This window comes from Micropterus salmoides, unplaced genomic scaffold, assembly GCF_014851395.1.
Source record: "Micropterus salmoides isolate LMB-PRFRI ecotype aquatic unplaced genomic scaffold, ASM1485139v1 Ms_hic_scaffold_17, whole genome shotgun sequence".
Classification (NCBI taxonomy): domain Eukaryota; kingdom Metazoa; phylum Chordata; class Actinopteri; order Centrarchiformes; family Centrarchidae; genus Micropterus; species Micropterus salmoides.
The window spans coordinates 29837761-29858729 of NW_024040817.1; the positions used below are offsets into that span (position 1 = coordinate 29837761).

Here is a 20969-nt window from a genome sequence, read left to right on the forward strand (position 1 = left end):
ACCCTTGGCCAAATCTGGCAAGCTTTACGTAGTTCCCCACATTTCTTTCAGTAGGCAGCCAGTGAAATACGGACACCCCCTGCCCTCCCCTTTAAACTGAACTGTCATGCAATAACATGAACACCTGCACAAATCCATGCAGTCCAATGCAGTGGTCCTGAACCATATAATTTGACATTTTTTGTTGAGATAATGACACATAACCACTATCATTAAATCGGATTAATAAGATTTATCTAAATGTCTTTAAGTCTGTCTTTCTCTTGTGTTTTTCAGGATGAAACTGAGATGGCAGTATATATAGGCTATATATATAATAGGCTAACTGTAAAAGATGTGTATTTCTTTATTCCCGTTTTCCAGTCAATCAAAGCCTGTAACACATATCTTGTCTATTTGCCGAAGTGCATTTAAAAAAGATCCTCAAAACAGTTTAATGGATCTCCTAAAATTATTCTTGGTTGGAATCCTGTCCATCGCAATGTTTGTTGTTTTATTTTAATGCAAATCAAATTATTTAAAGTTCATTCTGGTCTTCATCAGTGTAGTTTTTATGGAAATATTTTGGTTCCATATATAGGTCACATGGTGACAACTGGGCTATAGCTGATCAAACTCCATCCGCTGATGAAGATGGCAAAATGTATATTAAGCTGGTATGTGCACCTTGATGTAAGATTTAGTTTGTAATGTTTTAGGCTTCACTATAATCTTAGAAATCAGATTTATCCATCTCTGATATGGATAGCACAAAAAATGTATTTATTACAGAATTTGTCAAAGAACTGATCAATACAAAACTACACAAGTTGTCAAAAAAACTTCACCTGGAATGAAATTGTAATCCGATTTCACACAAGTATGCATCGATATGTTTACTAATTATCTTAATACTGAATAATACCTTTGAAATTACTGCCTAGTGCCAAATGTGAACTTGTATTCATGTCTAGCAAAGGTTTCTGCAGCTGTCTGTGAAGATTCTCAGTCATCCAGGTCATTAGTTATCCATGGAAGGTTAAAGGTCCAGTGTAATATTTAGATTAGAAGATCTATTAACAGAAAGACAAGATAATATCCATAACTATACACTGTTTTCAACGGTGTATAAAGACCTTACATAGTGAACCGTAATATTTTTATTACTTAGAATGAGTCATTTCTATCTACATACACTGAGGGTCCCCTCACATGGACATCGCTATGTTGCACGGCCATGTTTCTACAGTAGCCCAAATGGTCAAACAGCGCAACAGAGCGCATTTCACTACATTGCATACGTACAAAGAAGAAGAACAACAACAAGTAACGTTAGTAGTAGTAGAAGTCGGCTGGTTTATTAGAAGTAAGAAAATAAGGGAAATTTGGACAAATAGAGGCGCACACTTGTTATTTAGGACACAGCGTGTTGGCCTCCAATTGCCCTTACTTTAACCTTCCTTGGATTGAACTACAGCACTTTTTTTTGATTGCAGGCTGAAAAATCAAGCGCGGTGGGGAGATGATCCATGTTTAAAGACAAAAGTAATCATTGGGTTAAATGAGGCTATAGTATGTGTTCAGCATCCTGAGTACAGGGTAGAGATTCAATTTATACACAAAGTCACGAACTTAATCCAGACATTCTTTGTTTGCACAGTTATGGTGAGGTACTTTACTATTGCAGTCGAGTCCCCAGACAGATAAAAATGGTGGGTGTGTCTGCTCTGTTAAGTACAGATATGGATGTTTGTTCGCAAGTGAACATCTTACTTGTGTTGTTTTGTGTCTGAATCTCCTGAAAACATGTTTAAGACTTCATTCAAAAGCATCACTTTGGTTCTAAGTACAGGATCTCTCGTTATATTGGCAGCCACAACAGGCATAAAGATATCATAAAAATAGCAGAATAAGTTCTGTGAGGTAGCACACATCACACTGAAAAGGAAAAAAAGGTAAAGGTCAAAAAAGTAATAAATACTTGAACATACAATTTAATAAACAAAACATTTACAATACATACAATACATTTTTTGGACATGCTGTTCTCAAGCTGTCCAAAATCACACCTGAGGTAGACTTGTATAGATTTTTGACAAGACGAATTCTGTCTTGGTCACACATAAGAAGCAATACAAACAAGACACTGGGATCTAGGCAAGATTAGCGCATTATGGATAGTAGATTAGACCCAATTGTACTGTACCATAGTGAGCATTATGGTGAACTCAAGTACACATAATAAGCATAATGATCCTTAATGGTGATCAATACAGATGCTTTTAAACATCCTTTGTGCTGTGCAATCAGTGGGCTCAGACGCCAGTCCCATTTTACATGACAAAGCTAATCTAGTATTTTACTCATTATCATGCAGACACATCATGAATATTATATTAATATGTGAAAAAGACGATGGATATGTACATATAACAACATCACGGTGACTTTGAAAATATAGTCCCATGCTTGCTTTGACTTAAGGAAAATGTCAATCGACATCTGCTGTTTCATCTCTGAACATTTAAAAGTATGTCAGCGCGAATGCTAAAGAAATTTTTAACAGGTTGACTTAACTCATCATATAGAAATGTAAAGTACCCATGGCTGTTCATACACTTTTATGTTTCTTACATTTCCCTGAATGTCTTCTGTCTAATGAAAGGCATACACTTAAAGGTCTAGGTCACAATTTAGACAAATATGCATATGTTTGCTTTTTTCCTAAAGTGATATAAAAAGACTAGCTGTTGAACAGAAATGCCGGTATTTAATTTCTGGATTAACAGTAACTTAGCTGTCTGCACAGCGACTCTGGGAAGCTGCACAGTTTTTACTTTTCTGTTGAGCTAGCTGTTTCCTCCTGCTCCCAAGCTTTATGCTAAGCTAGGCCAAACACATCTTGGCTCCGGCTGCGTACTTGATGTACAGGCATGAGATTGATATCAATCTTTTTATCACACTCTTCCAGCGTAAACTATTTGAAAGCCTGAGAAAAACAGTGCTAAAGTCTAGTTAGCTAGCTATCTGGCTAATCTAGCAAATCTGAGCTAGTTTAGAAGCTAAAGCCATGTGGATGTCTTGGTGTAGGCTAGGTGACATGTTTAGGCAACACAATAGCAATTTATACACTTTGAAATACTTCAGCTACCAGACAAAACAATAAAACCTGCTACTTTCCTCTACAGCTATTGTTTTATGTTGCAGAAAAACATTTCTGCTTTCACACTGTATTGTAGCTAAAAATCTAATGACATCACACTCTCCAGCCCGTCCTCACCAGAAAAACTTCCATATAGGTTGATTTTTCAGCAGCATCAATTGCTCATTTGACAGTTGATGCCCTAGGTCTTCTGGCACTGCAAGACAGTAAATAACTTAAACATGAAGACACATTCTAAAAGCAAGTAGATTTTTAAAAGTTCTCCCAAAGCTCAAAATGAAGATAGATTTGTCAAAATGTGTCAAGAAAGTTGTGACATACTGCACAGCATGTGCTTTGCTGAAATGACTTATATTGGTAATGTGGTAGAAAGATATTTCTGAATCACAGAAGCTGTCAAATGTTCAGTCTGCCCTTCAGGGAGAACAACTCTGAATAACTAGTTAATATAAAAAGATAGTATCTATATAAATTTAGTCCCTTCACCAAAATGAGTGAAGGCAAAAACCAATACGATTCTACATCGCACCTCCTTCCTTCAGCTTCACCTAAAAGTACAAGAAGTTAGCAAATATTGTCAATGTGAAGAAATCCCTGATATATATGTGTGTGAACATTCTCTTCGGATTAATACTGTTTTGCAGACAATGTCTGCCATACATTCAATACTGGTCTTGCATATAAATTTAAATAATGAAATGGCAACTTTGTAATTAAGACTTTACCATTAATGGAAAAAGTAGAATTAATTTTCACAGGTATGTGTTTGGTGAAATAATATTGTTTTTAGTGGAATATGACAGCAGCTCTCATCAATTCCATTGGAAAGCGGATGTTACGGCACTTATGTTTTGACATTCACTTTTCACTGTAATCCCTGAAAATTTTTAGCATAAAGGCAGACACAAATACTTTTAGCAAAATATTTGGCAGTCCAGGATATGTTTTTTCTGTTACATTCACATACTAGATTGTTTACCTAATGTTTAAAGTTTAGTAGTTGTAGTAAACGTAATACTTTGAGCAAAAGTTGTAAAGTTATGAGAATGTAGTCATCATTTTGAATACAAGTCTAAATTGTCTTAGTCTTAATTTTATGAGAAAAAGTTTTCATTTTACAAGAAAATAAATCAGAAAATTATGATAATAAAGTCAAAACTGTACCAGAAAATAGACATGATATTATGAGAATAAAGAGATGTTTACTTCAACTATATACTTTGCTACACTTATCTGTGGAAGCCCTATGAGGCAAAAGAGAAAAAAAATTCTGCAGATCCATTTTTTAAGTCTGATCTAAAATGTTATATTCTCCTGTGTTTATTACTCAAGAACAGGTGAAAAAAGGTTTTGCCAGGATAATTCAATTACTTTTTTCGCCTGTGAAAACAGGCTCATGGATTGTGTATTACCATTTTATGTACTTTGTTTTTAGGGTGCATGGAGAAATTACAACTCACCTGGAAGGAAACTTGAATGCTTTTAGTCCTACTTAGATCCTGGGTATGTTGCGCACTTCAAACTCTTGTGGACGAAATGAGTATCGCAACAACACTTAAAAAATTATCCTGACAAAAAAATGTTTTTCCCTACATGTTTCACAGATTAAAAAATAAATAAATAAAAGGAATTTAGAAAGATTGTCCTAATACACCCTTTTTTCACCTGTTCTCAAGTCAGAAACACTGGAGAGAAAACTATTTAGATTAGACTTTTTTTGTTTTTTATTTGCCTCTCAGGGCTTTCATGCTTCTCAAATGATTTGTATGTTGCATATTAGGCAAACAATAATTCCTAATTTATTCCTCAATCTATTATTATATATCTATTCTGTTTGTAAGGATATTTAATGATCTGATGAACAAGGGTGCCATCATTTCAGAATCATGATAGATCCAAAATATCCCCATTGCTTTTGAAAGATGAAGTGGAACTATTGGAACTAGAGTCTGTATGTCTAAGATATACACTCATAGGCCAAAATTAGGTACATCTTCACAATCTAATGCAATCCAATCAAACTGTCCAGCCATAAAGTCAACATTTTTCATGCCTATAATGTCAACTTTTTTTTGATACTGCCATAGAGGTGTTAATTAAATGACATGTGTAAGCACTGACTTTATAGTTAGTGATGATGTCATACTGCAGTGGTTCTCAATCTTTTGAGTCTGACTTCCCCCCACACCCCTATCAGATAGGCCTAAGTGCCTCTTTATCATACCCCTTTGATAGAAGTATAGTATTTTTTAGTAGTTTGGGTTTGCATTTGTGCTGCTGCCATGTGGACTAACGGAAACTGTGGTTTTAACTATTTACAAACATTTAGTTTTACTTTTGGCTTTTCGTTGTCTAACTAGTCTTTCTGCAGTCTTAATCACTCGACTCCAGTTACTGGAAAACTGAGGGCTGTTTGTGCAGACTACCATTGTTGGTAAATCATTGTGACAATAACTATATTGATCGGAATCACACACACATGTATAATCTTACTTGTGTTTTGATGCTTCTCCCAAACACAAACGTGTGGATCATTTCTATTTTTCAAATGAACTGCGCTTGAACTACCCCTTGGCCTAATGGCCTACATTATTTTCAGACATGTTGCCAATATTCTGCCCACTTCATGTGTGTAAGGAAGGATAAAATATTATAAACACCTCTAAATATGATGAAGTCCAATAAAACACCACTTTTAACTACAACATCCATTTAAATAAACACATTTTCGACAATGTCACCAAAAACGGAATGTCATAAACTTTGTAAAGGTAGATGTTATGACAGGGCTGTTGTATTGGATTGCATTGGATTGTACAGGTGAAACTAAGACACACACAGTGACCACTGAGTGTATTGTACTGTTTTTAAAACAAAAGTTTCATTTGAAGGCAGCATATGAACTAAAATATAAGTACTGGGAGAATTTGAGAGGCACATTCATGCCTTTTTTTACAGCAAATACATTAATTGGTCACAGTAGGAAAAAGACAGGTGAAACTAATACTATTAATGATGGATCACTTCCTATGAAGTGTCCCAATAATGCATGTCAGTATGCAAGTATGCACACCACTGCCTAAACACCCAGCACCTAAATGGAGTGCACCAGTCCTTTTCTTGTTATGACATGTCAAAATGTCTGTGTAAAAAAAAAAAAGGTCTATTATGACTATCATGCAGGTTGTATGGAAACCATGCTGACAGACTTATGTCAGCATGGTCAAATACCTACAAACCTCATATATCAGTCAAGGCTTTTCTGGTGCTTTACAGCACTCAAAACAACTTTACACAAACCCGGTATGTATACAATGCTTTGGAGAGTTGTAAACCAGCAAGATTTTTGGTTTTGAGTTTTGTAAGAAGCTTCAATATACAGAGGCACGTCTCATGTCAGAGCAGTCCAAACAGAGACTGTGGCTACAACACGACTGAATCAACAGTCTGATTGTTTTGTTCCACAGCGAAAACACACACAAAAAAAAACATTTTCAAAGTGGACACGTCTGTCATCACATAAATATGACAGACGTGTCCACAATCAATAAATAAAACCTGAGGTAGCTCTTTCTATAAGCAGTATTCCAGTGAAAAACCTCACAGATTTCCTCCATCATTTACTCTGAGCTTTCAGAGAGCGTGGTCTGGCATTTTTCCTCTTCCTCGTCCCTCAATGAGGTAGATGTTCTCTGAGAGCTTGGAGACAAATGCTGCTGCTGCTGCTGCTGCTGCGCTTTGACCGGACAGTTGGCCACCATGTGGGAAACGCTCTGACAAAAGTGACACCTTTTGGGCTGAGGAGGCAGCTGACACTCCTTGGCATGATGGCCAGGTCCTCCACAGTTGTAGCACCTAAAATGAACAGAGGAGAGGAAATTACCACAGAGGTGCTATTACTGTTTTTCTCAGCTACTTTGGCACAATTGTGAAATGAAAATCATTATTCTTCAAACACTGTGCGCAATTCTCAGTTCATCCACAGTTCATTTTCTCACATTTCATACGTGTCAGTTCAAAACATGTGAATCTTCAGATCCTATTAATACTGAGTTTTTAGTGCATTTAATCACATGTTGTCATGTTGACAGCTGCACCAGTGTTACACCATTCATGAACCACACAAAGAATATTATATCGTTCTTAAACAGTACTTGGAATACACCCACAAGGAACTGCGAGGTGCATGCAATTCACCCCCCACTCACACACACACACACACACACAATTCGATGATCAGTCGACTTTTTCCCTTTTGGTCGAAGCAATGATAAAGGGAGATGTTATTTCGGTGGCAGTGATGCATATCATAAGTAAAAGTAAAGTTAGCCTATTCACTTTTAACACACAAGTTAAATGTGGAAGACAAATGAAGTGTGTAAGATGATGTGGTGATTGCACCAGTGCTTCAAAAAATGGGCTTTAGCAAGCATTGATGATAAATTGCAAACAAAAAGGATTTCAAATGTTATTCATGTTAAATATTAGCACCAACAATAGTAGTAGTACCATATGATTAAATACGCTGTATAAACTGTAAATAAAATAAATGTTTTTTGTTTTTTTTATTATTTGAGTTTTAAAAATTTTTTTTTTACAGTTTTGACAAAATCCCATCTGCAGTGAAATGACATGATTAAATCCTACCACTAGAGGGCAGCACACTCAAGCCTTAGTTTCACATCCCCTCTGTCACCATGTATTACTGCAGTCCCAGTGGTGGGCAGCTGTTAGGGCATTTGGCCAAACTGATCTCAGTCCCTCAAGGGGTTGTATCAGCGGTACTTTGACAACCAATCAAGACAAAAGGGTGGACCTGGGCTTTGCAGCGTGTTTAAAAGCCCCCTGAACTTAAAAAAGGTGCTCCTTCGCTGTGATGTTTGACCGATATTCGCATATTCATAGATTATGGATTTTTGTGCCGTTAAGATTTTTTAACTATTTAACTGAAACTGCAGAAGAGCCATATCAGGCAGAGTCATCAATTATCTTCACACAGGTTCGGAGGACATCTTTAAGTATATGGGCGACATACAATATATTTACTCTGTATTAATCATTTAGATTCACTGGCTTTTTGCATGTGCCTGCCTACAATGTCAATGTGGAGGAGCTTCCCCTTTCCTTCTACTTTCCTCTAAAAGTCATGTTTTGGCCAGGCGATATTCCTCTAATTGTGCTGAAGAGGCTTACTTATGAGCTCTCTTTAAATCTAGATCAGCACTACTGAAAGTCTCAACAATACCAAGTTATTTTTACCACTACTTAGACTCCACAGACTCATGTAACTAAACACACCATTCTGAAACATTGGTTTTTAGTCAGCTTAGGGAGAAATGTACTGGCTCACTTATGTTAAGACACTTCTGCAAACAGTATAGTGCAATTTGCTAGGAATCTGGTGTAAAACAATAACGGGATATGATCATATTTTCATAAAAGGATTTCACTGAAAGTCAGTAACAACATTAAATTCATCATCATACAGCCCTAATTTAGCTATTGACTGGTCCAGGCATGTATGAATCTCCACACAGAACAGTTGTTGCTCAACAAGTCGCTATGTATTATTATCAATAAATCTAAGCAGAGGGAGATCATGATCAGCAGCTAAGTGAAATCCTGTTGGTGAATTCATTAGGGCAGGATAAATAAGGCAAGTGAGGCTCATGCACAGTGCAGTGTGACACAAAGAGACACTGGCCACTTAAACAGGCAGGCAAAAACTATTGATTCTTTGTATACAGACAATCTGGTTTTCTCTGGGCCCTGGATTTTTCCTTTTGCTCTCCATTTGCAGTTGAACAAGACAACCGAGAGAGATCAGTTAAGCAACACTGTCAAATCATACAAACTCTTTTGACTTATTACAACTGCGCTTCGACACTAACAAATGCACTGGTGAACTAGACAAGAGGCGGTTCTATTCTACCATAATGAAACTGAAGGCTGTGTGAAAACGACTTTATTTTTCACCTCAAAATTGATTAGCTGGGTTTCTATAGCGTAAATTTTAACCACATTTCGTGAAAATCAGCAAAGGAAAGTTCAAATGAATATGTGTTTCCATCCACTACTGTTACGCAATAATTAGGAGTCGGTTCTTCGAGATAAATCCACAGCACTTTCACATGTCAGATTTTGCTTTTATCGATAAACCAACTTTTCCAGCTCAGCCAAGCATAAAAACATTTTTGAATTATTTCCACTTACCTATTGATGATATATAACAAAATCTACAAAAATAAACGTTTGAGTTCATTTTAAAACAGCGTTGCCGTTGCATATTTTAATTTACAGCTGTGAAATGTCATGCTCAATACATGGGAGCATCGACCCACATATCAGTATCTGCCTCAAGTCCAGTATGGCTCATTTAATGTTTTAAGTGGATGCATTAATGTTCACTGTAACAAATTACATTTCACAAGCAAGTTCCGTGTCTCTTCATATTGCTTTAATACTGTGCAGCAATAAATGGAAACCAGTGGCTGTGTGGAAGGTAGGAAAAGCCCATTAAATACGACATGCATGGACAGAAGTGTAAATTCACAAACTGACGCTGCTTTCTGTTGAGGAAAATAACTGGGCAATATCTAACATATTGTAAAGGCAAACCACAACTACACACGTTACAATCTTGTTGCCTTTATTAAATGATACAGCTGGTAGTTTTCTATATTTCTCTTGTCAACAAATCCCCTTTAAGAGCAAAACCACAAACCAACCTATTGTTTCCTACTAAAAAAAATAAATGCTGCCGCCTTTTTTTTCCTTTGTCTGTCTGTTATTTGGTGCTGGACAGTTAGCAACACTGGGTTTATCAGAGCTTTTTCATTGAAAGCAGCTGCGGCTGGTGATAGATAATCGGTTGATAATACACTGAACCAAAACAGTAAATGCTGTAAAACCAAAACAATGAACTCAAAGATGTGTTTCCAAGTTAAAACAAGCTGAATGGAGCTGAAGAAGAACTCCTCAGAGCTGTAAAGTTTTTTTTAAAAGGCTCAGTAATTTCCTGGACCAGCTGGTTACTCAAACAGGAGGAAACTGTGCATTTGTTAGGGACTATTTTCAGCGGTGGATTAATCCACATTTGGTGCTCTAGAGACTATTTGGGGCAGCAGGACAGCGTGTGTGGGACTGAGTTGAAATGAACTACAGTGCGTGTGTTCATGGTAATAAGGAACGTGTCACCTAGTGCTAGAGTGTGGCTCTCTGACGTGTTTTTACTAACTGTTGGACAACATTAGAGTTCTATGGCACAGAAGAATATATCTCAGTTCAGATTCACACAATACTTGTTAGTAGATCAGTGAATTGTTAGTTTGGGTCTTTTCATGGAATTTGTTCATGACTTCAGAAAAGTGTAGAATACATGTCCTTAAAAGCAGCAAACCTGAGCCTGTGAGTGACAGAGTGGTGAAACCCAGACTGAGCCCTGAATCATCTCACAGCTAATCGTCCACTTCCTTCCTCCCTTCCCTCCCTCCTCCCAGCCCCCCATCAGGGCTCAGTATTGATCAGCATGGCCACGAGGGTGGGAGAGGGAGCTCCTTTGTTTCAATACTACTGTGACCTCTGAACCCTGACCCCCGCTCGCACACCACCCCTCCTCCCACCCTCCCCTCCACCTCATTTGCACACCACATCCCATTGTGTTGCTGTGGCAACGGTGGCCTCTGACCTCTCTCCGGCACCTACATCTGGTATCAGTTAAATGGACTGGATCCTTTCCTCTTCTGAATACTACATTTATGTTTGGGAATAAAGAGGGAACATGTGAATGCAATCAAACCCATAGCAGGTAAGGGCAGGAAGTTATGGAATGATTTTTATCATTGCCCACCGTGATAAGTGAAGTTCAACTCAGATGCTGTCACATTAATAACCTTGTTGGCTCTTAATGACCTACAATCTGCAAATCACGCACACCCACAATGTTTTCTGACAGGTGCATGCTGGATCTGGCTAACATGCTAACATGCTCACGATGGATTCTCCAATGGTGACTTCTGCCTTCATATTGAAAAGTAAGTAATCTCTAGTAATCTTTCCATCTCTGCAAATAAACAGCTTCCCTGGATCTTACTTGCTTCAAAGACAAACACAGCAATTGCAATGAAATTGTAGTTTCCTCCAGAAGCATTTGCAGGTTCATTAATAGCTGATGAATTTTTGTGTTGCGTAGCAAAGGGGTTGAGCCAAAAATTGTTGGGGGTTGAGGAAGCCTGAAGACAACAAAAAAAGGCCTGCCTCTCCGAAACGAGCCAACTCTATCTCAGCAATTAGATGATAAACTGGAATCACGTGTAAAAGTGATGTCAGCAGGACAGTAAGGAACAGAATAGCAATGTGGTATCTGTTCCACCAGCGTTACATAAATAAAGTTAATAGAATTTTTTAAACTTCTGTACGTAGGGAAGTTCATAAGTTAACTTACGTCACATGACTGACGTGATGTACTAACGTAACTTAAATATTTTAACCCAAACCATGATCTTTGTTTAACCCTAACAAATTAGTTTTGGTGTCTAAACCACACACTGGATAAAAAGTGGATGTAGTCACTGTGACGTCGCACATTGGTTTGTGGACTACCATTTTTTGAAGCCTCGCGTTTATTATTGTTACCATGACAGCAAAGGACCAGTATAACTTCCCTGAGTCTGTCGTCACCATATTAAGGTCGCCAGGTTTGGTGCCATTATTCTTTTACCAAAACCAGAACCTGTGTTTACTCACTGGTACTGGCTCTAAAGCTGGAGGTGCTGCACAAGTGCTGAGCAGATAAATGAACTGTTGTTCATCAAGAAATTGTTCCAGCATGTAACTTCCCATTAAGTAAGAAATAATAAAAAATCTGTGTACATATTAAACAAACAAGATGGGCTATAACATGTTAATTGGTGAGCTTCAGAGGTGATAGCAGGCATATTTTTTACTTTGCTGTTCTGGCAACCTGCACCAATGCCAAAGATACTTCACACAAGTGCTAGGATAAACTCTTGTTTAAGAAAAACAGTTTCAGCGCATAATTCCCCCTAAAATCCCTAATTATCATTTTTACTTTTCTGTATATATCAAAAACAAGATATAACATCTCCATTAGTGAGCTGTGGACAGTCTCAGGTCAGCTTTTTACCCCTGCTTCTAGTCTATCAGCGACAACATCCTGACACTAGGCCGCATTTAATGCAGATTTTTATCGATCTTACTGCCAGAAAGAAAGTTAGTGAGCATTTTTCTTTTCAAAATAAAGTGTTTATTTCTTAAGCTAGCACGTGGATGACCTCAGGCTGGACTTACCTGTCACCTTTGGAGCGTCGTTTCTGGACACTCTTTGGTCTTCTCTCACTGCCCAAACATGGTGCTCCGTTGGGCCCGGTAACCCAGACAGACTCCAGCCCTTTAGATGACTTCTTAAAATTGAACTCCACGGCTTCACCTTCTCTGAGGCTGCGGAAGCCCTCCATATGCAGTTTACTCTGTTAATAAGAGAGAGTTCAGCGGTTACCACAGATGGAAGGGTCAAAAAGCTTAATGTGGGAATCTTCACAGACTTTTGAGGGCTAACATTGAAACGATATATCACAGGGCAATTTCAAAAGAAAGGGTTTTATTTCCCCCCAAAAATCGTTTACAACAAAATAAACCTAACATAGCTCTAAACACAACAATCTCAACATACAACTGACCTGCCACAAATGAAACTAAGAGGACTTACATACTGGTTGATCAGACCAGGTTGGACACACAGGGGAGACTAACTATGGAACATGTCCAATGTGTCCAATTTGACCACCTCCCCAATAAAGCAGCTCTTGCTCCAGAACCAACACTTTTGCCCAGACTGCATGAAACCACTCAAGGGGTGTGGAATCCCCAACACTGGTAAGCTCAAATTAGGTTATTAAAAAACAAACAAACAGACAGTCCAAGAGTAAGTGCGCGCAACAAAAAGATACCTTTGAACAGTCAACTACATAAATAAAATATACAGATGTAAAACAATACATTACTGTATCTGAATTAATGTTTGCAACACAACTATATACAGTATCTCTCAAAAGTGAATACACCCCTCACATTTTTGAAAATATTTTATTAGATCTTTTTAAGTGACAACACTGAAGAAATGACACTTTGCTCCAATGTAGTAGTGAGTGTACAGCTTGTATAACAGCTTGTATAAAATTTGCTGTCCCCTCAAAATAACACATCACACAGCCATTAATGTCTAAACCGCTGGCTACAAAAGTGAGAACACCCCTAAGTGAAAATGTACAAATCAGGCCCAATTTGCCATTTTCCCTCCTGGGTGTCATGTGACTCATTAGTGTTACACGGTCTCAGGTGTGAATGGGGAGCAGGTGTGTTAAATCTGATGTTATGGCTCTCACACTCCCTCATACTGGTCACTTGAAGTTCAACATGGCACCCTATGGCAAAGAACTCTCTGATGTGAAAAAAGAATTGTTGCTCTACATAAAGCTGGCCGAGGCTATAAGAAGTTTGCCAAGACCCTGAAACTGAGCTGCAGCACGGTGGCCAAGGCCATACAGCGGTTCAACAGGACAGGTTCCCCTCAGAACAGGCCTCGCCATGGTCGACCAAAGAAGCTGAGTGTATGTGCTCAGTGTCATATCCAAAGAAGCTGAGGGTAAAGATGATGTACTGGCCAAGTATGTCTCCAGACCTAAACCCTATTGAGCATCTGTGGGCATCCTCAAACGGAAGGTGGAGCGCCAGGTCTCTAACATCCACCAGCTCCGTGATGTCATCATGGAGGAGTGGAAGAGGACTCCAGTGGCAACCTGTGAAGCTCTGGTGAACTCTGTACCCAAGAGGGTTAAGGCAGTGCTGGAAAATAATGGTGGCCCCACAAAATATTGACACTTTGGGCCCAATTAGGACATTTTCACTTTACTCACATTTGATGCCAGCGTTTTAGACATTAATGGCTGTGAGATGTGTTATTTTGAAGGGACCGCAAATTTACACTGTTGTACAAGCTGCACACTCACTATGTCATTTCTTCAGTGTTGTCACATGAAAAAATATAATCAAATATTTACACAAATATAAGGGGTGTGCTCACTTTTGTATGATTCATGGTGTCTCTACATAATGGTAGACAAGCTTGCTGCTTTTTGCTAGCTATTTTACTGTTTTCGACACCATAAAAGCTATAGTCAATATTTTTATTATAACAATCTAACAAAAGAGGGGTCACTCGTAGAGATGATCCAACAGAGAATAATCACCTGCAGTTTCCCAAAGCTTGACAGAGCTTTATAGTGAGTTTCAGCTAATTCTTTAGCTGTACGGGCAGCGACGTTACTGTTGGTTCACTCTCACCGCTGTCACAGAGTTGTATTTGGCAACCGTAAGCAGCTGTTTTCAGTGGACAAGCTCTAAAAAGCCACTGTAGCTAGAGACTAGCTGGTGAACACAGTGGAGAATTTAGCAGCTAAAGAGACAGATATTTAATTCATAAAGTTGCTACATGTCTACAAGGCTTTAAATCAGCCAGTTCCATATTTCCATATTTGGTCTGTACAAGACAAATGTGCAGCTTGATTAAAAATGTACCTCACACTTGAAACAAGAAGAAATGTTACATTAATAGGCATGTGGAGCAGCTCTTAGGGTATCCTCAGATAAAATCCAGTCCTATTGGCAGCCTTGTTAAAACACCAATGCCTTCAAACACCCCTCCTCCCCTCAAAAGCATTCCTCACACACACACACACACACCCCCCTGTGCTTCCTCAGCACCACCACCAACATGCAGCCACAGACTCTCCACAATGAGTCCATCTGGTCAAGACTCCGGATGATCACTGCACTGGAGGATGCTGGGAAATGACACAGGGGAGGAGTGCATTCCTGGGATAGCTGGCAGAAGAGGTGGCGAGAATGTATGCATCCTGAGAAAAGTAAATCACCAACCAGTGTGCTGCACTATTGATCTTTCACTAATTAGCTTTCCAATTGTGGTGGTAAATAAAAAGAAGGATGAACTGCCACATGGTGAACGTGCCAAACACCAGCTGCACTTATTGGGAAACAGTAATATTACCTCTTTTTTTCTTGAAGTACCCAAAGTTTATAAAAGTCACAAAATCTTGATAGAGTTTAGTATCCATTTAAGCTCCATAAAACATTGCAGAGCCAAACGTGGCTATGAAAACTATGAATAATCTCTATTAACAGTAAACAGCTCCTTTGTCATCTAAGTAGACTAAGCTGCTGTGTTGTTTTATAGCTCACATGTTGATATCCTTCATATTTTCTTGCAATATTTTCAACTCCAAAGACGTCATTTCCCTGAAGTGAAAGGCTTCATTCTAGCTTTGAGGTTATTTCCCATTTTGACTCCACCTCGGTTTACCACCCATCCATCCGTGCCTGGCAGCATGCAGCAGCCACAAGCCAACCAGTTAAAGGTCTCGAATGGTCATTTGTTGGTTAATATACATTAAAGCTGCTGCTGGCTCAGTTAGAGGAAGAATAGAATGTAAACCTGCTAACCAGTATGAAATGACCTGTTGGCTGCACTTTATACATGGGAATAACAATCAGACCGCACTCCCTGTCCTTTGAGCGTGACAGTAGCTGCTCATAGCTGGTTAGCTTCATTGTGCTTTGGTCAGGCTGTGTCTTCCGTGTCCACATGCCCCCCATGTGGACACACACACTGAAGCCACGAGGCCATGTCTCAAACTGAGGTTTTACCCACACATACCCAACTCCTGTAGCATTTTTTTTTAAATATGGGGGGGGGGGGAGTGGTTATGGTAGGATGTTTCAAACAAAGTGCTTGTCGAATTGTCGGACTTCCTGAAATCAACCTTTACTTGACCCCATTTTTTACACAGTGATTGTTTGAACTTCTTTTTCAATCTCTCTTTTTTTTATTCTTCACACAACTACAGCACAAATTACTGCATACAACACCATGAGTGTTTTTGAGGAGCGACTGAAAGTGTGTTTGGTATGAATCATCACATTGAGACTACAAAGCACGGGTGTAAACAAGACATTCTTTGGGGGGATTATGCCCTCACCAATACTGAGAAAAGACCAATCTGTCCCCCCAATATGCAGTAGAAAATATGTTAAATATGTCCTCCTTTTAGAAACCCTGTCAACGGATCTGTCTCTTATAATTTCCTATTTATTTTCAATTTTTTGTTAGCAGAATTAGACAGGACTCTGGCACAGAAACTAAGTAATGTAATTCTGTAAAGTAGGGCAGCCCAAAAACTGATTTTAGACACCTAAAAATGTATACCTGTTAAAGTGTACACTATATTTATAGTATTTTCACAGCTTTACCTCTCTTCAAATCCACCAGACTCCTTTGACAAAAACAATTATTTTACCTTGCATTCCACTGGAGACACTGGTCTACCACTGCCCTTATCAAATACAGTTAACACGTCCGTTTTTATCCATACTAACCCTTTAAACCACCAAAATCACACATTAACCCATCGAGGCAGCAGTAGACCACCAACTGCTGCATTCAGTAAGGTAAATTTATAGGAGTGGCTATAACAGCCTGAAGTTCCTATCGGAGAGGGCTGCATGTAACATGCGGCCAGATTGCTTTGATAGCAGAAAAATAAAAAATACATTCATTGATAGCGGCTGGTGCAGAAACAGTCGTTATGACAGCCACAGTTACTCACATAATCACTTTCTCTTAAGTGATTGTGCCTCTAAAATAAAAGCACAAGAACGTTTTTTTGCAGCAATGCTTGGTGGTTATTGAGAGCTTTTACTTTGAAAAGTTCTGAAGGACATACAAAAGAGACTCTGGCCTGCTTGACACACCTCTGTAAAAGCCGTCAGGAAAAGTGTGATTGGATTCCCCTGAATTTCCTCAGGGAAATGAAAATAAGCGTCCAAAGGTTTATGTTACTGTGGAACGCCGGGACGCACACGCACTGCGGCACATGCTTTATTGTGAGCATGTGCAAAAGTGTCCACCTTTCGAAACAGGTGTGAACATTTTTGCCTTTGTGCGTGCTCAGATAGCACATCATGAAGTCTAGTTCATTTCAAGCACACTGAGGCCTTAAGCTATTCTAAAACTGTTTAATAGGTGATTATAACACTACATCTCCGATCTGATCAAACCTCTGCACACCAATTTGACACCAATGATTCCCTGAAGCCTTATCCCTTCTCTTTCATCAGATGATTTACAGCAACACAGGGGCAGGTAACCTGAGAAGAGGTCTCTGCCAAAAGGCTCCACACAGGAGGTGGGACTGAAACTCGGGGTTGGGTGGGCTCCCTGATGCTTTAATGACTTTATAACAGGAAGCAGGGCTGGACGGGGAGACGAATGAGCCTTGTTTTCTCTGCTTTAGCCCCTAATCCCTTTTAAATAGAAATGTTTGAGCCCCTCTGTACCGTTGAGGTTCCACAGCAAATATTTGTCTGAGTGGCAGTGCTGACTCGGTCATGATTGACTTTAAAATGTGTTTATTTTTAGGTAATTTTACACAAAAATACATTAGATGTTTTACATTCTTCTCCTAAGCTGCTTTTGAGGGATAATGCCTGAGGCCATAGCTCCTGCCTGGTCTATTAACTGAAAGATAATGCTCATCACAGTGTCCCCCCCCAAAAAAACCCCAACTAATTACATCTTCACATTTGAGAAATCAAATGTCATTTTAACATGTGTAGTTGTCTTTTTGTCTTTAAAGGGTTCTGTAACTGTGCATCTGCTGCTTCAGTTCAGCTGGAACACGCTCTTCTGGTCATTCTCATGAGAATCCACGGGAAGGTGTGTTAACCAACTAGGAAATAAACCTGAAATTTTAGTTTTAGATTTTGCTTGTTTAGGCTACCAGAAACTATTACTGACTCTGTTATTACTTGTTGTTGTCTTTGTACCTGTAATGGTCCTCTAAAGGTTAAAGAGGTGTAAAGACAACCTCTTGGACTGACTGTTGTATATAGCTGAACTGTCTAACAATATCTTAAGTGCATACTGAAAGAAAACTTGTGAAAGAGCATAGGACCATAGAGCCTTTACTAACTCATCATACCAACCAAAAACAGTGTGTCATCATTTTTCATATTTAAGAGGCAGAGTCTGCTTTGCATACAGACAGTATAGTGTTTCATATTTGGACATATTTTAGTTTTTGAGGTTGTTGTCACCTCATCCATATTGTTCACATCCAGTGAATGTTATTACAGGCTATATACAGGTACAGTTAACATCTGAATATGTAACATATTATTACTAATATTCACATCCATTGTCTTAATTATACCACTTTTTACGTATTATCCCCAATTTTTGGACAGTTTGGGAGGACAGTGATTCGGTTCAGCCAGTCAGGAGTTGTAAACTTTTGTACTTATCCAGATACTTACTGACTGCACTGTTAAGGTTTAGTGAAATTTTAGTAGGTGTCTTAAATCAGGCAAACCTTCACCTCGCTCACCACAAGCATTGAAAAGCAGCAGCGTCTCACCTGGTGGACGAACACGTCGAGCGGCTGCTCCAGCGGAGCTCCGTCTCTGCTGCTCATGGACAGGAAGCCGAAGCCCATCCGCATGTTGAACCACTTGCAGACTCCTCTGCCCCGGGACAGACCCTCTGCCTCGTCCTCGCTCTGCGGACAGCCTCCTGCACAACAGCCAGGGACACATTGTGATGGTGGTCAGAAGGTCTGATAAACGGCAGCAGAGTGAAGGCCTTGGTTCTCCCGCGTGCGCCTGGCGCCTTGCGGAACGTCCCGAGAAAAAATAAAGCACTAGCTTTGTAATGAAAAACTGTTCATATCTAACACTATTTTCTCATTTGACTGGTGTGGACGTTGTATTAGGGGTGCGGCTAATGTTTATATGTTTCCGAAATAGTCCATAATCTCAGAGAATACTGAAATTGTTCATTACAATTTCCCAAAGCTCAATATGTCAAATTTAAATGTCCGACCAACGGTCCAACATCGAAACATATTCAAGTTAGAAGACTTTGAAAAACAACAAATAATCAAATCAGAGAAGATGAAATCGCTAAGTCAACTTTCAGCATTTTGCTTTAGATATTACACAATACAAATAAATTTTCCACTCGGTTTTTAACCTTTTACATTTCTTGTTCTAGGCTACTCTAATAGCCTACTATTACTTTCTCTTTATCATTAGGTCGCACTGTCAATATAGACCGTCCTAGAGCTGCTAAAACACCATATGAAATGCGGGTTAGTTAATCATCAGCTGATTGTTTCATCCATAAATAATTAGGGTTTTATTCATTCAGTGTTTTGCTCATCTAATTATCTGATTTAATTATATAGATGACGAACGACGAGCAAATTAAGTAGGCTATATTTCTAATATTTCTTTTGAAGCATGTTGGCTCCGTGCATTTCCTAACATGCCATAGCCTACCTCCACTGCCAGCAGGCCCCATCTTCCAGCTAAATCTTTTAACAAAAAAATAATAATATTAATAAAAAAAAACAGTTTATCGGTGAATCCAAAGCTTCTCTGATAAAGAGAAAAACAAGTTAACAATGTACTAGCATTACTATCAACATTAAAAAGTTGGATTTCTCACTACATTGCTGTTTCTTGTGGTCTACCTGTGAAACTGTGATTGGAAGCAGAGCCCATCCCGCCGCTCTCTACCGCTTATCCCCGGCTTCAGAGTGCCCCCCCCCCCCCCCCCCCCCCCCCCCCACACACACACACACACACACACACACACACACATTCTACCTCCACATCAACAAAAGCATAACTTCCCCCAGACACCAAGTCATGGCAGCACTTCTGGAGAGATTTTTCTCCATAGACAACCATTACCCCCCCTGCAGCCCCTCAGTGAGGACAGAAGAAAGACAATGCAAGAGGAAGAAAAGCCAGCCCTCCTTTGTGCCTCTTTTCTATTAAAACCTCCTTCCCTCTTTCAGAGCATCTGCAAAGAAGCTCTTCATACCTTCTGCCATGGTGTGAGGTTTCCTCACCCTCCTGCAGGAACAGCTCCGGCCCTGGAAATATCAGACTAAATGAGTTAATTGCATGCTGGACATCCGTGCACGTTCCTCCAGGAGAAAAAAATGCGTTCTCCCTGCTCGCTCCTCTCTGCATGCACTCTACAAAGAACCCTACTGACCCTCCTACCTCTAATAACCCCCCATCACACACGCGCGCGCGCGCTTAGACCGCCACCACGCACACACTACCACATTTTCGGTCAAGTCCACGTGATTTCCGAACGCACATAAATCACACATTTCCAATAAGATATAGGGGGCCAGGACACTGACAACATGACCAATCAGGGCCTTGGACGATCCTTCATTAGCGTTGCACCCAAGAGCCCTGAAGGATATCACCCCGCCCACCGCCACCCTCCACCGCACACACACACACACACACACACACATACATAATTGAACCCCTTCTGCGTTTTGCAGCTACTATTTAAATATAAAGATGAATAGTAAAGATGTCCTCTAGGATGTAGGCTATTTACAAATGATGTGTCAACATAAGCAGAAGTATCTTTTATTGATAAAAAAGTGTGTGTGACATTTCCATCTGAACTGACTTGTGACTCCATATAACATCCCTTAAAAAGCCATTAATCAACTCTCTGTACATTCAATTTACTAAATATGTTTGACATGGTTTCAAAATAAATTTGCCAAAACTACATTCTCACAATTCTGACCATAATATTAAAAAAAATAATCTGGGGGTGGCGGGGGAGAAAAGAACTTGATGTAGTTGCATGTTTGAGAGATAAGATAACTGTCAGTGTGTCAGTTTAAAAAACAAA

At 39.3% G+C, this 20969-nt stretch overlaps 1 protein-coding gene across 1 annotated transcript; it reads right to left on the reverse strand.

Annotated features, from left to right (window-relative positions):
* Positions 1-5931: 5931 nt before the first annotated feature.
* On the reverse strand, positions 5932-20133 carry LOC119907803 (protein lin-28 homolog A-like). Its single transcript, XM_038725484.1, has 4 exons — positions 20124-20133; positions 18652-18806; positions 12452-12630; positions 5932-6997 (listed from the first exon to the last, which is right to left on the reverse strand). The coding sequence occupies exons 1-4, from the start codon at positions 20131-20133 to the stop codon at positions 6763-6765; spliced, it is 579 nt and encodes a 192-aa protein (XP_038581412.1). The 3' UTR covers positions 5932-6762.
* Between the last annotated feature and the right edge of the window lie 836 nt (positions 20134-20969).